Here is a 14,825-nt window from a genome sequence, read left to right as displayed (position 1 = left end):
TACTTATCAACATGGATGACTCCTAGATAAAACATCAAAATGCAAGTTGCAGAAGAATATATAAAATATTAATTACACATAAAACATAGAATGATATTGTATATTATTTAAAGGTACATGTCAGTGAAATAAGAGTAAAATGTTAATAAACATCCGTTTTATAATAGGAGTCATGAGCAGAAGCATGGAAGATAGGATTGGGAAGTACTGAGAGTCTTCCCTTGCACCACTAGTCTGAATGTAGCTTTTTGTATGCTAAATATCACATGTTCAAAAAATAACTATGTGTTTTGCATGAGTGGTTTTTTTTCCTTACATAAATAGTGTTAGAAATAGAAAGTTTAATAATTTTTTTTTCTTTGCAATAGTTCTGAACTCTCTTTTTTTTCTTTTTTCTTTTTTTTTAGACAGGGACTCATAATATAGATAATATAGATAAGGCTGGCTTCAAACTCACTCTTGAATACCAGTGTTAACTTGCATTAGCCACCATACCAGACTCTGAGGAGTTTTTAAATAATGGGAAGTGGCAAATTTGTTGTTGCATGTTCCTAGGATATACTCTATGCCAAGAAAAAAAAGTGTTTTTTGGGAAAGAGTCTTATGAAGCCAGGCTGGTTTCCAGTTTGCTGTGTTATGAAGGATGGCTTGCTTTTCCTGGTCCTTCTGCCACTACCTGCTGTGGTGCCTAGATTACAGACGGTCACCATCAAGCCTGGTTCATGTAAGTGGTGGTGGGGTTGAACCTAGAGCTCGTGCATGCTAGGCAAGCACTCTACCAGCTAAACTGCATCCCTAGTCTTCCCAGAAGAAATTCTATTGTTCAATATTTTCACCTGGGGAAAGAATTAAATATCTTTTCTAAGTGCTATTCTGGACAGCACAAGCAATCCTACAGTAGTTCCTTTGGGAGCAGTTATAATACTAAGTTAGCTTTCAGCGTCGTTTCAGAGTTTCACAGAGTATCAGCTTTACAAAAGCATTCACTGTAGTCTTCTTGGTGATTTCCTGCAGTAACTCAGTGCATGTGAGGTTTTAGAACTTCCGAGTCATCATGCCAGTGTCTTGGAGCTGCCTTGGCAGAATTCATGCAGTGTTTAAGTTCACATTCAATAGTGATTCCAAACCAAAAAGCTTTTGTTTTTCTCTCTTTCTCTGACACAGGGTCTCACTATGTAGCTTAGGCTAGCCTTGAACTCACAGAGATCTGCATGTCTCATTCTCCCAAGTGCTGGGATTAAAGGCACACACCACCACAGTGGCTAAAACTGTTCTTCTTAGCAACCTTCATTATTTTATTTCTTTTGCTTATTTTAAAGAAATGTTTGTTCTTTTGTGGCACACAGCTTTAATCCCTGCACCCAGGAGGCAGAGGAAGGCATTTCTGTGAGTTCAAGGCCTGCCTGGTCTACATATTGAAACCCTATCTCCAAAAAAAAATTTTTTTTTAAATTTTTTTGTTTTTTGAAACAAAATCTCATGTATCCCAGGCTGCCGTGAAATTCACTATGTGCATTGGACTGCCTCTGAATTTACAGAGACTCAGCTTTTCTCTGTTTTCAGAGTGTTGGGTTTAACGGTGTACACTATCACACTCTGCTGCGTTGTTGAGTTTGGAGTTGTATCTTGAACTACTTGGAACTTCCAGAGACTTTTAGGACAGTTAGTTTTCAGGTAGTTAGATTCATAATTCAAGATGGATTTAATCTTAGTATTATAGGTGGAAAATCTTGGTACTAGAAAGTCAAATGACATTTCTCACATTGTTAGGCTAATCATGAGTATGCTTTGGGTGACCTAATTAATTAATTAATTAATTAATTGATAGTGCTAGATTTTGGACCAAGTTCCTCATGAACGTTAGGCAAGTGTTCTATCACTAAGCTACATTACCACCCATTTCTTTCTTTCCTTTCTTTCTTTCTTTCTTTCTTTCTTTCTTTCTTTCTTTCTTTCTTTCTTTCTTTCTTTCTTTCTTTCTTTGTTTTTTTGTTGTTGTGCTTGCTAGGCAAGCACTCTACCCCTGAGCTAAATTCCCAACCCCTCCCACCCCTTTCTTAAATTTTTTATTTTGAGATAGGGGCTTGATAAGTTGCCTAGGCAGACCTTGCAATTTCAATCCTTCTGCCTCAGCCTTTCTAGTAGGTGGGATTACAGGTATGTACCACCATCCATGGCTAGCTATTTTAATAATTCCCCATCTTGGGGCTGGAGAGATGACTCAGTGGTTAAAAAAACCTGTTGCTCTTCTAGAGGACCCATGTTCAATTCCTAGCACCCAAATGGTGGCTCATAACCATCTGTAACTTCAGGTGTAGGGGATCTTCTGGCCTATGCTGGTACTGGGTATGTACATGGTGCACAGATGTACACGCAGGCTGAGCATTCATATACATAAAATGAAAGGGAAAAGCCAGGCATTGTGGCATATACCTTTAATTCCAGCACTTGGGAGGCAAAGGCAGGCAAATCTCTGAGTTCAAGGCCAGTCTGGTCTACAGAGTGAGTTCTAGGACAGCCAAGGCTACACAGAGGAACCCTGTCTCAAAATAAAACCCCAAAACAACAACAATAACAAAAACCAACCAACTAAACAAGCAAAAAACCCTAAAGGGAAAAGATATTAACCAATCTTTTCTACTGTTCTGGTAGGTTTGTCAGGATGGTGGACAAGAATATTTACATCATTCAAGGAGAAATTAACATTGTTGTTGGTGCCATCAAACGAAATGCACGATGGAGCACCCATATACCACTGGTAAGTGGGGAGTGGGCACACATTCTGGTCACTGAGTTATTGTAGGGATCTCATCTTTGGTAAAAATAGCAATCAACTAAGTGTGTGTGTGTGTGTGTGTGTGTGCATGTGTGTGCGCACGTATGTGATGAAAGAAGAAAGGTGATGTAAAAAGTAAAGGGATAGGACCTCATAGAAGGAGGAGAGAGAAAAGAGAACAATAGAATATATGTGACAGGAAAGCAGAACAGGGAGCTGGCTCAGTGTGGTGGTGTATTCCTATAATCCTAGCACGTGGGAGGTAGAAGAAAAAGGATCATATGTCAAGGCTAGCTTTGGTACATACTGAGTTCAAAACTAACCTGGGCTACTTGTGATCCTGTCTCAAAAACCAAAAAAAAGGGGAGGGTTGTAGCTAGAGTTTTCCTGTCTTGCCCACAGTCAGGACAAATCTCTGTCACCTGCCCGTCTCACAGCTGCTCAGACCCAACCAAGTAAACACAGAGACTTATATTGCTTACAAATTGTATGGCCGTGGCAGGCTTCTTGCTAACTGTTCTTATATCTTAAATTAATCCATTTCTATAAATCTATACCTTGCCACGTGGCTTGTGGCTTACCGGTATCTTCACATGTTGCTTGTCATGGCGGCGGCTGACAGTGACTCCTTCTGCCTTCCTGTTCTTTCTTTTCTCCTCTCTGTTAGTCCCGCCTATACTTCCTGCCTGGCCACTGGCCAATCAGTGTTTTATTTATTGACCAATCAGAGTAATTTGACATACAGACCATCCCACAGCAGGGGGTGGTGGGAGGGAACAGGACTTGGGGCTGGAAATGGCTCACCAGTTCAGAATACTTGCTAATCTTCCAGTGGATCAAGTTTGTTTCACAGCACTCATGTTGGGCAACTCACGACTCTCTTGTGATCACATATCCTCTTCTAGCCTCCTTGGGTACCTGCACACATATGCTGTCTACTTATCGGAGACTATGGGGGTCTAGCCCCTCGATAGTCCCCTCCCAGGGGACTATCTACAACCAACTGATAATTAATCTTTGATAAAAGGAAATGAATCTATGTACACGAAACTCCTAGTCCATACACTTTATTATTCTGTGTCAGTTCTCTCTCTACAAGCTTCTATTCTGCTCTCATTTTTAGCTCCTTTCTTGCCTGATTTCTCTCTACACTTGTCTGCTGTCCCCTCTAGGTTCTATCTTAATTCCTTCATCTTAGTTCTGCCCCTTTGAGGTTCTCATCCATCTAGTTCTTTCCCATATCAGCTCCTCTCCCATCTCCTCTCTCATCTTATTCTTCCTCATCTAGCTCTTCCTCATCTTCCATCTCATTCCTCTAGTACTCTCTTCTAGCCTTTCAATCTAGTTCTTCTCCGTCTCAGTTTGTTCCTCTCCAATTATTACCCATCTAGTTCTTCCATTCTCCTTTCTCTTCTCTGTCTCCTTATTCTCTCCGTTCCCTCTAAGTCTCTCATGAATCCAGTTATAAACCCAAGCAATAGCAATCCTCTGGCTGAGCAAGGTCACCAGGCTTGAATTCTATGGGGTCATAAAAGCAGATAAGAATTTTCCTCAGGTAGTGACCACCAGGCTTTCTTTTACAATCCAAAATGGGAGTGGTAAAAGAGGAGGTCAACTGAGTGCTAATGTCCAGGTAGTATATCAGAAAGGAGATCTATGTTCTCAGTCTACATTCTGAGAAGTGGTTAGGTAAGAAGTTATAAAGTTATTAAGGCTGTAAGAAAGGAGGTTCGAGCTAAATTGTGTAAAGCTATTACTTAAGGCGGTATCTCCTTTTGGAATTTACCTTAAATCAGGAGACTAGCATGTGGTGGTCTGGACTGTTATTTCTGTTAGTCCTTGAAAGTGGCTAAGGGAGATATCTGATTCCAGTGCTGAAAGGGGAGAAATGGATGGGCTGTGGGGAAGGAAGCATTTCCTGAGGCTGTTCTCCAAATACCTGGAATGTATATGTCCAGAGAGAGATCAGTCCACATTGTTAGCACTTCTTAGGGAAAAATCAATTGGGAAAACTATGAAGGCACACATGATTTTCATAACAGAAGACAGCTGATATATAACAAGCCAAGTAACACCAAAAGCTCCCTGGAATTTGGCTTCCTCTGGAGGAATTCCTTGATCCCTTCAGGTAGTGGCTTTGCCATAACCAGCTGAGTTCTTATAATATTTTCCTGCAGCCTGTAGCATATACTCATGTGGACATACACATGAATAAAAATAAGTCTTAAAAGGGCAGGGGCTAGGGAGATGGTCCAGCAGTTAAAACACTTGCTGTACAAGCAAGAGGCCTAGAGTTTGGATCCCCAAAACACATATAAAGGATTAGTGGCTGTCCAGGACTGGTGAAGTGGCTGAGAGGGTAAGGCCTGCAATTCAAGCCTTGGGAGGCAGAGATAGGGATACCTGGAGCAAGCTAGCTAGTGAGAGTAGCCATATCAGTGAGCTCTGGTGTTGACTGAGAGCTCTGCCTCTGAGGATAAGATGGAGTGATGGAGGTAGATGCTTAGAATTAACGTCAGGCCTCCATATGTCTGTGAACATGTATATACACACACACATGCATCAAAATGAAAATGAAGAAGAAGAAGAAAAAAATAACCATAAAACCAGTGGCTGCTAAGATGGCTTAGTGTGTTATGTGTTTGCTTTGAAATCCTGATCTCTGAAACCTACATAAAAATGGAAGGAGAGAACCAATTCCATAAAGTTGTCCTCTGACTTCCACATGTGCATGTGATGTATATATACACACATTATACATGATAAATAAAACAAATCAAAAGAAAAGAAGAGGGGAGTGGAGAACCAGCTACAAAGGCTGGGAGGATAGGAGAGGGCAGTGGGGGGTAGTGAATAAGAACAAAGTATAATGACATATATATGAAAACGCCATAATGAAACCCATTACATTTGTTTATTTAGACAGGGCTTCAAACTTAGTATGTAGCTGTCTTTAAACTCCTGGTCTTATCTATCTATCTATCTATTTATTTATTTATTTATTTATTTATTTATTTATTTATTTTGTTTTTCGAGACAGGGTTTCTCTGTGTAGCTTTGGTACCTTTCTTGGAACTCACTCTGTAGCCCAGGCTGGCCTCAAACTCAGAGAGATCTGCCTGGCTCTGCCTCCTGAGTGCTGTGATTAAAGGTGTGCACCACCTCTGCCCGGCCTAAACTCCTGGTCTTCTTGCTTCCACTTCTGAAGGGTTAGGGTTACAGGTTTGCACCACCACCACTCTCTAGTTGAAACCCATTATTTTGTAGACTAAAAGAACAACAACCTAGGGCTGGCAAGGTGGGTGATTGGATAAAGCTGTAGATAAGGAGTGGATAAACAGTGATGTATTAGTCACTGTTCTATGCTGTGAAGAGACACCATGACCTAAGCAACTCTTAGGAAAGAAAGCATTTAATTTTGGGGGCTTGCAGTTAGTCTGTTATCATCATGGCGGGGAACATGGCAGCACACATGGTACTAGAACAGTAGCAGACAGCTACATTCTGATCTGTAGGCAGCAGACAGAGAGAGAAAATGGGCCTGACACGGGCTTTTGAAACCTCAAAGTCCACCTCCAGTGACACACTTCCCCCAACAAGGCCACACCTACTCCAAGGCCACACCTCCTAATTCTTCTAATCCTCAAACAGTTCCACTCCTTGGTGACTAAGCATTCAAAACATATGAGCCTATGGGGGCATTTTCATTCAGACTACCACACCTGATCACCTGGGTTCAATCCTTGGAACTCACATGGTGGAAGAAGAGAACTGACTCCTACAGGTTGTCCTCTAACTACTACATGTGTGTGCCCTTACATACACATACACACAAATAAACATGAAAAAGTCTCCCTAATTAAAACAATAGTCATGTTTCCAGTAATAATGAGAATAATAAGAATTCAGATTTGTTCTTGGTATCCAAGGATACTTCTGTTTTATTCCAATTGGCAATTAGGTTTACAGGCTTAACCTAAAAGATGACCACATTCTTCTCTCTATACATGTATAGTATATGTATGTAAATATATATATGTGTGTGTATGTATATAATGTATACATACATGAAACAGAAACACTTTATTAAGAAAGGGAAAGCATTCTTGATAATGGGAATGGGGTAGTATTTTAGTTACTTTTCTGTTGCTGTGATAAAACACCATAACCAGGGACTAGAGAGATGACTTAGTAGTTAAGAGCACTTGCTGCTTTTCCAAAGGACCCCAGATTGATTCCCAGCACTCACATGGTGGCTAACAATGACCTGTAACTCCAGTTCCAGGGATCTAATGCCCTTTTCTTTTTAAAATTAAAAAAAATTCTTATCTGGGGCTGGAGAGATGGCTCAGAGGTTAAGAGCACTGCCTGCTGCTCTGGAGGACCCAAGTTCAGTTCTCAGCACTCACATGTCATCTCACAAATGTCTGTAACTCTAGTTCCAAGGGATCTGACACCCTCACACAGACATACATGCAAGCAAAATACCAATGCACAGTAAAAAAATAAAAATAAAAAGGAATCATCAAAAAAATTTATTACTTTATATAAATGGGTATTTTGTCTGCTTGTATATCTATGTACCATGTGTGTGCCTAATATTTTGGACTACTTTAGTATAACTAAAAATATCAGAAAGACTTCTTACCTTTTAAGATAAGAAGAGGATGTCAGATCTTCTGAGACTGGAGTTATAGATGGCTGTGAGCTGCCATGTGGTTGCTGGAAGTTGAACCTGAGTCCTCTGGAAGAGCAGCCAGTGCTCTTAACTGCTGAGCCGTCTCTCCAGTCCTGCCACCTTTTTTTTTTTTTTTTTTTTTTTTTTTTTTTTTTTTTTTTACAAAAATGTCATTTATTTACCTTATTTACTAAATTATTAGCTATAAACATCCAATTTTGCCTTGCAGTTTAAGGAATTCCTTTTTTGCCATATCCATTTTTTGTAGTCAAATGCTAAAACCAGCACCTTCTTCACTATATCCGGTGTTTAAGTGACCATTTACATTGTATACATCTGTGTCTAAGAACCACATCTCACCTTCTGCACTGTGTCCAGTGCTTAACTGATCATTTACATTGTATACATCTGTGTCTAAGAACCACATCTCACCTTCTGCACTGTGTCCAGTGCTTAATTGACCATTTACATTGTATACACTGTGTCTAAGAACCACATCTCACCTTCTGCACTGTGTCCAGTACTTAACTGATCATTTACATTGTATACATCTGTGTCTAAGAACCACATCTCACCTTCTGCACTGTGTCCAGTGCTTAACTGACCATTTACATTGTATACACTGTGTCTAAGAACCACATCTCACCTTCTGCACTGTGTCCAGTGCTTAACTGATCATTTACATTGTATACATCTGTGTCTAAGAACCACATCTCACCTTCTGCACTGTGTCCAGTGCTTAACTGATCATTTACATTGTATACACTGTGTCTAAGAACCACATCTCACCTTCTGCACTGTGTCCAGTGCTTAACTGATCATTTACATTGTATACATCTGTGTCTAAGAACCACATCTCACCTTCTGCACTGTGTCCAGTGCTTAACTGATCATTTACATTGTATACATCTGTGTCTAAGAACCACATCTCACCTTCTGCACTGTGTCCAGTGCTTAACTGATCATTTACATTGTATACACTGTGTCTAAGAACCTCATTTCCCCTCATGGTCCTGATGTTCAGAGATAATGACGGCCAGCATCTTCATATGTTGGAGTAATAGCGATCACGGTTCTTAAAGTTCCTGTGAGCGGATCTGGCGAACATCTTAGTATGTGGGATCCTGCCAAAAGGCTCACGGTCATTGAAACAAGACTCAAAAACGCCATCCATGGCCTTCTGGGCCTCTTTTCTACTGATGTTCCGAACAGCCAAGATGGAAAGGACAGCTCTGTCCTGCACACAGGTCTGATGGTGTTGTTTTAATCCAAAATGCAACCTGAAGATTTCATTCACAAGCGAACAGTCTCCACTGAGGACAGCAGCTCGAATCTCCAAGCAGGCCAAATGTCTGATGTTGGTAAACCAGTGGATGTGAGCCCGACAATGATCGAAGGCGTGAAGGAGCTCGTGGGTGACGACTCTGCTCATGTGGGCCTCATTTTGGATATTATTCTGGCACAAAACAATCTGGGACGTTGAAGCATCAAACCCGCCTGTAGCTAGAGGTTTCCTGCCTGGTCCACAGTCAGGACAAATCTCTCTCACCTGCCAGTCCCACAGCCGCTCAGACCTGACCAAGTAAACACAGAGACTTATATTGGTTACAAACTGTATGGCCGTGGCAGACTTCTTGCTAACTGTTCTTACAGCTTAAATTAATCCATTTCCATTAATCTATACCTTGCCACATGGCTCATGGCTTACCGGCATCTTCACATGCTGTTTGTCATCGTGGTGGCTGGCAGTGTCTCTGACTCAGCCTGCCACTTCCCAGCTTTATTCTCCTCCTTGTCCTGCCTATACTTCCTGCCTGGCCGCTGGCCAATCAGTGATTTATTTATTGACCAATCAGCAACACACTTGACATACAGACCATCCCACAGCACCTGCCACTGACATTTCCATCACAGTCTTTGCAAGAAAAGTGCCTCCCTTGGTCAGTAGCACAACCTGAGTGTTTCATAGCATCAAGTAGAAGTTTGACATATGGGTTCGTCTCTAGCGTCTTTAGGAGCATGAGAGGGCAACTCTGCCCTGGGTGAAGAGGCTGGAGAGGAAGCCCTGCTGGGGCTTCCTGTGGGCCGACATGGGGGGGGGGGCTCGGGGTGAGCCCTGGCCGGCGTTGCGTGGCTGTAGCAGTGGCTCCCCCGCCCTGGGGCTTGGCCCACCACTGCCCGGAGCTCCAGCCATGCGACCTGCAGGCCTCGCCAGCCTCGCTGCCTCCTCCAGCTCGTTCCCTTCCCTGCCACATTTTTATAAATCTATTATTTATTTATTTGTTTGTGTGTGTGTGTGTGTGTGTGTGTGTGTGTGTGTGTGTGTGTGTAGAATCTAGAAGGTGTCAGCTCTTCTAGAGCTGGAGTTACAGGTGGTTATGAGCAGCTAGATATAGTTGTTAGGAATCAGACTCAGCTGCTGTACTATCTCTCTAGTTCTTTTATAAATAAAGTTGATATTTGGGACTGCTTTAGTACGCTAGAAACATCATGAAGACTTCTAATTTCCTAGGGCTATAGTTAGTTAGCAAAGTCATTCAAATTAGTTTAGTTATTGATAATACATAGATAGAGTATGGATGGGTGATGATAATCTGTGCAATGGAGTCTGCAAGCTTCTCATACAGAGCAGGTCATATCTTGCCAATCAGATGAATAAGAAACTTCACTGTAGAGGCAGGCGGATCTCTGTGAGTTCAAGGCCAGTCTGGGCTACAGAGTGAGTGCCAGGAAAGGCACAAAGCTACACAGAGAAACCCTGTCTCGAAAAACAAAAAAACAAACAAACAAAAAAAACAACAAAAAAGAAACTTCATTGTTACTGTTAGGTCCACAAATGGGCTCAAGTTGGCCTATAGAAGGTTTTCTAGCTAGTAGATAAATGCCAGCATTCTTCAGGAACTTGTGATATGTTTTTTTGTTGTTGTTATTGTTCCCAATTGAGCCCCCCTGCCAGCTCCTCTTCCTCCTTATAATCCACATTATTTGTCTACTCCCTGCTTTCTCAAGCTCTGTTGCTCTCTCCACTATTCCCTCCCATTCTCCAGCTACCCTATCCCTGGCCATGTCCAGGCTGTTTCTCTTTTCTCTCTGCTCTGGACTCTCCCAGATGCCTCTGGGTTTTTTTCTCTCTTATCCAGTTTCTTTATTCTTCCCCCTCATACAGCCTTAAAGTTAGCTGCTTGTTGCTCTGTGTATATGTGTGTATATATACATGTATGTATGTATGTATGTATGTATGTATGTATGTATGTATATTTGTAGAATTATGTGAACAAATTTTAGCACAATTATAAAAACAAGTTTAGTGCTTTCTAACTAGTATTTTACCTGCTAAGCCATCTCCCCAGCCCCCAATCAGTGTTTTTAAGTAAACATGAGAACATTTCAAACATACTCACCAAATAGTTTATTTATTCTTGCCAAGTTAGAAAGTTCTAATATATATCTGTATCATGTGTACATATGAAATAAAAGTAGAGACATTTGGGTTCCTATACATACATACTTAAATAAATGATGTCGTTGGGCACTCTTTTCACTATCGATTTCTTTGTGTTTGAGAAATTTTATATACCCTAGGGCATCTAGGTATGTAAAATAGGCATACAAATAAAACATTTACTGCTAATAAATCATAAAGAAATTTATTTAAAAATAATTCTTTGGGAGTCGCTGAGATGACTTAGAGGGTGGAGGTGCTTGCCACCAAGGCTGATGACCCAAGCTTGGTCCCCAGAACGTAGTGGAAGGAGAGAAGCAACTTCTCTGAGCTCTCCTTTGACTTTCACACTTCCGTCAAGGCATGTGAGTGCCCACACATGTACGCACATCAAGGCATGTGAGTGCCCACACATGTACACACATCAAAGCATGTGAGTGCCCACACATGTACACACATCAAGGCATGTGAGTGTCCACACATGTACACACATCAAGGCATGTGAGTGCCCACACATGTACACACATCAAGGCATGGGAGTGTCCACACATGTACACACATCAAAGCATGTGAGTGCCCACACATGTACACACATCAAGGCATGTGAGTGTCCACACATGTACACACATCAAGGCATGTGAGTGCCCACACATGTACACACATCAAGGCATGTGAGTGCCCACACATGTACACACATCAAGGCATGGGAGTGTCCACACATGTACACACATCAAAGCATGTGAGTGCCCACACATGTACACACATCAAGGCATGTGAGTGTCCACACATGTACACACATCAAGGCATGTGAGTGTCCACACATGTACACACATCAAGGCATGTGAGTGTCCACACATGTACACACATCAAGGTATGTGAGTGTCCACACATGTACACACATCAAGGCATGTGAGTGTCCACACATGTACACACATCAAGGCATGTGAGTGTTCACACATGTACACACATCAAGGCATGTGAGTGTCCACACATGTACACACATCAAGGCATGTGAGTGCCCACACATGTACACACATCAAGGCATGTGAGTGTCCACACATGTACAAACATCAAGGCATAGGAGTGTCCACACATGTACACACATCAAGGCTTGTGAGTGCCCACACATGTACACACATCAAGGCATGGGAGTGCCCACACATGTACACACATCAAGGCATGGGAGTGTCCACACATATACACACACAAACAAATGTTTTAAAAACATTCTTTGATATGCACATAGTCTTACTATTTATTAAAAATGAAAGCAGATTTACATACTAATGAGGTAGATGTACTTATTTATTCTTACATAAAGAATTAATCATGGCTTAGTATTTGGTACTGCAGGATGTAGAGCACTGTCCCTGTTTTTCAGAGTTGATGGCTATTTTGATTTGATTTTATAATTTTTGTTTTTCGAGACAGGGTTTCTCTGTGGAGCCTTGGCTGTCCTAGAACTCTTTCTGTAGACCAGGCTGGCCTTGAACTCACAGAGATCTGCCTGCCTCTGCCTTCTGAGTGCTGGGATTAAAGGCATGCGCCACCACCGTGCAGCTGACTTTATAATTTTTAATTCTGACAAAGCTGTTTTTGCATAATTGTTAGAAATTCTTTTGTAGTCTTTTTTTTCTCTTTTGTAGTCGTAAGCCAAGATTCATTTCATAATTTTTTTAAAGGACCTTGTCAGTAACACAAGCAGCAATCTTTAAAACCAAACATTCTACAAAGACATACTAATGTGATACTTACATGCTGAGGAATGACAGTAGAGAAATCTTTAAAAATCTTTTTCCCATAACTAAACTTACATTATGTTTCTAGAAGAGCAGAAACCTTTGTATGTACAGCAAAAGTATGGTAGCTCATAAAACATGCCAGTTTGAAATCTGAGCTGATGTGTTTCAGGCATTCTTATTGTCTGTATTCAGGGACATTTTACTGTTGCCAAACTTTCAAGACCTCCCCCTATATTCAGTTGTGTGACTTCCATATGGGCTGTGGAAGAGGAGAAACAGGGTTGAGGCCAGAAAGATAGCTCAGTGGGCAGGCACCTGCCCCCAACCCTGATGAATAGAGAGTGATCCCTAGGATCACATGGTGGAGGAAGAGAACTGAGTCCACAAGTTGTCCTCTCACCCTAATGTGTGGACCATGGCCTGCACATGCACACAAAATAAAGAAAAGGGAGTAAAAAAATCTTAGAAATAATAAAAGAAACTGGGTTATAGATTAGCTTTGAAGAACCTACTTTAGGTAAGCTCACAGTGTCTGAAATAACAGAGTGAGGAGCCATGGCTAAGTTTTTGTGTGTGTGTGTGTTTTTTTTCCTCAGAAGAAAAACACTCAATTTTCTGGTTAGATTTAGAGAAAAAGTTTGATCTTTCATTTTCTCTTTCCTATTTTGGAATAGTTATTATTATTTTTTTTTCTTGACCTATGATTCTCCAGGATGAAGAACGGGATCCTCTGCTGCACAGTTTCAGTCATCTAAAGGAGGTCTTAAACAGCGTAACAGGTAAGGCTCCACATGCAGGTAGAATTCTTAAACAGTGTAACAGGTAAGGAAGGCTCCACTCGTAGGAAATACGTAACAGGTAAGGCTCCACGTGTAGACAGAATTACTTGGCCTAGTAAGAAATGCATGTATTTGATTTACTGCAGAGATAGACAGTTTTCATATAAAGGATTATAGAGGGCAAATAAATGAAAACAAAAGATCATATAGTAAACACCTGAGGCTTGTAGGCTGTATGCAGCTCTGTGGATGCTCAGCTCTGTCCATGGAGCTCACTAGTCATAGGTAAGATGTACAGGAGAAGTACATATTTTCTTTTTTAAGAAGTGTGCAAGTCAGATTTGGCTCATGGATAAATAAAGCTTGCCAGTCTCTATTTCACTGCTTGCAGTATTCCTATGTTCTCAGAGTCCTTTGTTCCTAATCAAATTAACTTTATGTATTACCCACATTTAGAATTTTCAAAGCCACTTCCATATTTATTATCCTTATAAACTTTTACAGAGATGCATGAAAGAGGCATGCATACTGTCCCCTTTTAATGAAAGAAAGTGAAGTCCAGAGAGTCGAAAGGGATTTACTTGAAGGCCTGGTGATGTAGCTCAGTTTGCAAAGTGGTTATTTCCCATGAATAAGCCCTAGATTCAATCCTTAACCCCCCATAAAACTGGGTGTGGTGACATGCGCCTTGTCTGTAATCTCAGGTCTTGGGAGGAGGAGCCAAGAGGTTCAGAAATTCAAAATTATCCTTTAGCTATATACCAGTTTTAGACCAGCCTGAGCTACATGAGATCCTGTCTCAAAGGACAAAACCGAAAGGTGAAAACAAACAATACACCTAAAATGATTTAGCTAATTCTCAGGTGGAATCGAGTACATTTCAGGCTCTGACACCTGCGTTAATGTTCTTTCCCATGTTGTACATTGCTTTGGTACATTTACTTAGAGGGACTGTGTATACCAAGTGCTTTTTAGTGTGTGTGGGGGAGAAGAGGGTAATGGGAGGAAAGTCAATACCTACGTGTTTTTTGTTATTATTGTTTTTTATTTTCCCCTTGTGTTTTTTTTTAAGGCAATATAGACTAAAAGGGAATGCCTCAGAGCTGTGTTCCTGTCTTGATTCTAAAGGACTCTTGTAATATAGTCTTGGAATGCTGTTAGGTAGTGGTATATCTCAGCCCATAATTGAACAATACTTAGACTTCAACAAATTAAACAAACAATAAATGAAAGAAATTCCTCATTTTATGAGAAACACAGGAGAAAGTTTGGAGAACATTATTTTCCCAAACATGGACTGAAGTTATCTATAAAGGAACAAATCTCATTTAATTGAGAAGGCTTTAAATTTTTAGTTTATAAGCCAAATCTGGTGGCTTATACCTGTAACCCAAGCACTCAGGATGTG

The 14,825-nt window shown here is 40.9% G+C and overlaps 1 protein-coding gene and 1 pseudogene across 10 annotated transcripts in view; one reads left to right on the top strand and one right to left on the bottom strand.

Annotated features, from left to right (window-relative positions):
- Gbf1 (golgi brefeldin A resistant guanine nucleotide exchange factor 1) overlaps window positions 1-14,825 on the top strand; it is a 156,417-nt gene that overhangs the window by 9,594 nt on the left and 131,998 nt on the right. For all 10 annotated transcript variants that reach the window (XM_059257070.1, XM_059257068.1, XM_059257067.1 and 7 more), the window contains exons 2-3: window positions 2,653-2,758; window positions 13,351-13,417. In XM_059257070.1, the coding sequence (XP_059113053.1) occupies window positions 2,663-2,758; window positions 13,351-13,417 (163 nt within the window). In that variant the 5' untranslated portion in view covers window positions 2,653-2,662. The remainder of the gene's footprint in view (window positions 1-2,652; window positions 2,759-13,350; window positions 13,418-14,825) is intronic.
- Window positions 8,500-9,648, bottom strand: LOC131906434 (mitochondrial inner membrane protease ATP23 homolog; annotated as a pseudogene).

Source organism: Peromyscus eremicus, chromosome 1 (assembly GCF_949786415.1).
Source record: "Peromyscus eremicus chromosome 1, PerEre_H2_v1, whole genome shotgun sequence".
Classification (NCBI taxonomy): Eukaryota; Metazoa; Chordata; class Mammalia; order Rodentia; family Cricetidae; genus Peromyscus; species Peromyscus eremicus.
This window is presented reverse-complemented; position numbering and strand designations above follow the sequence as displayed.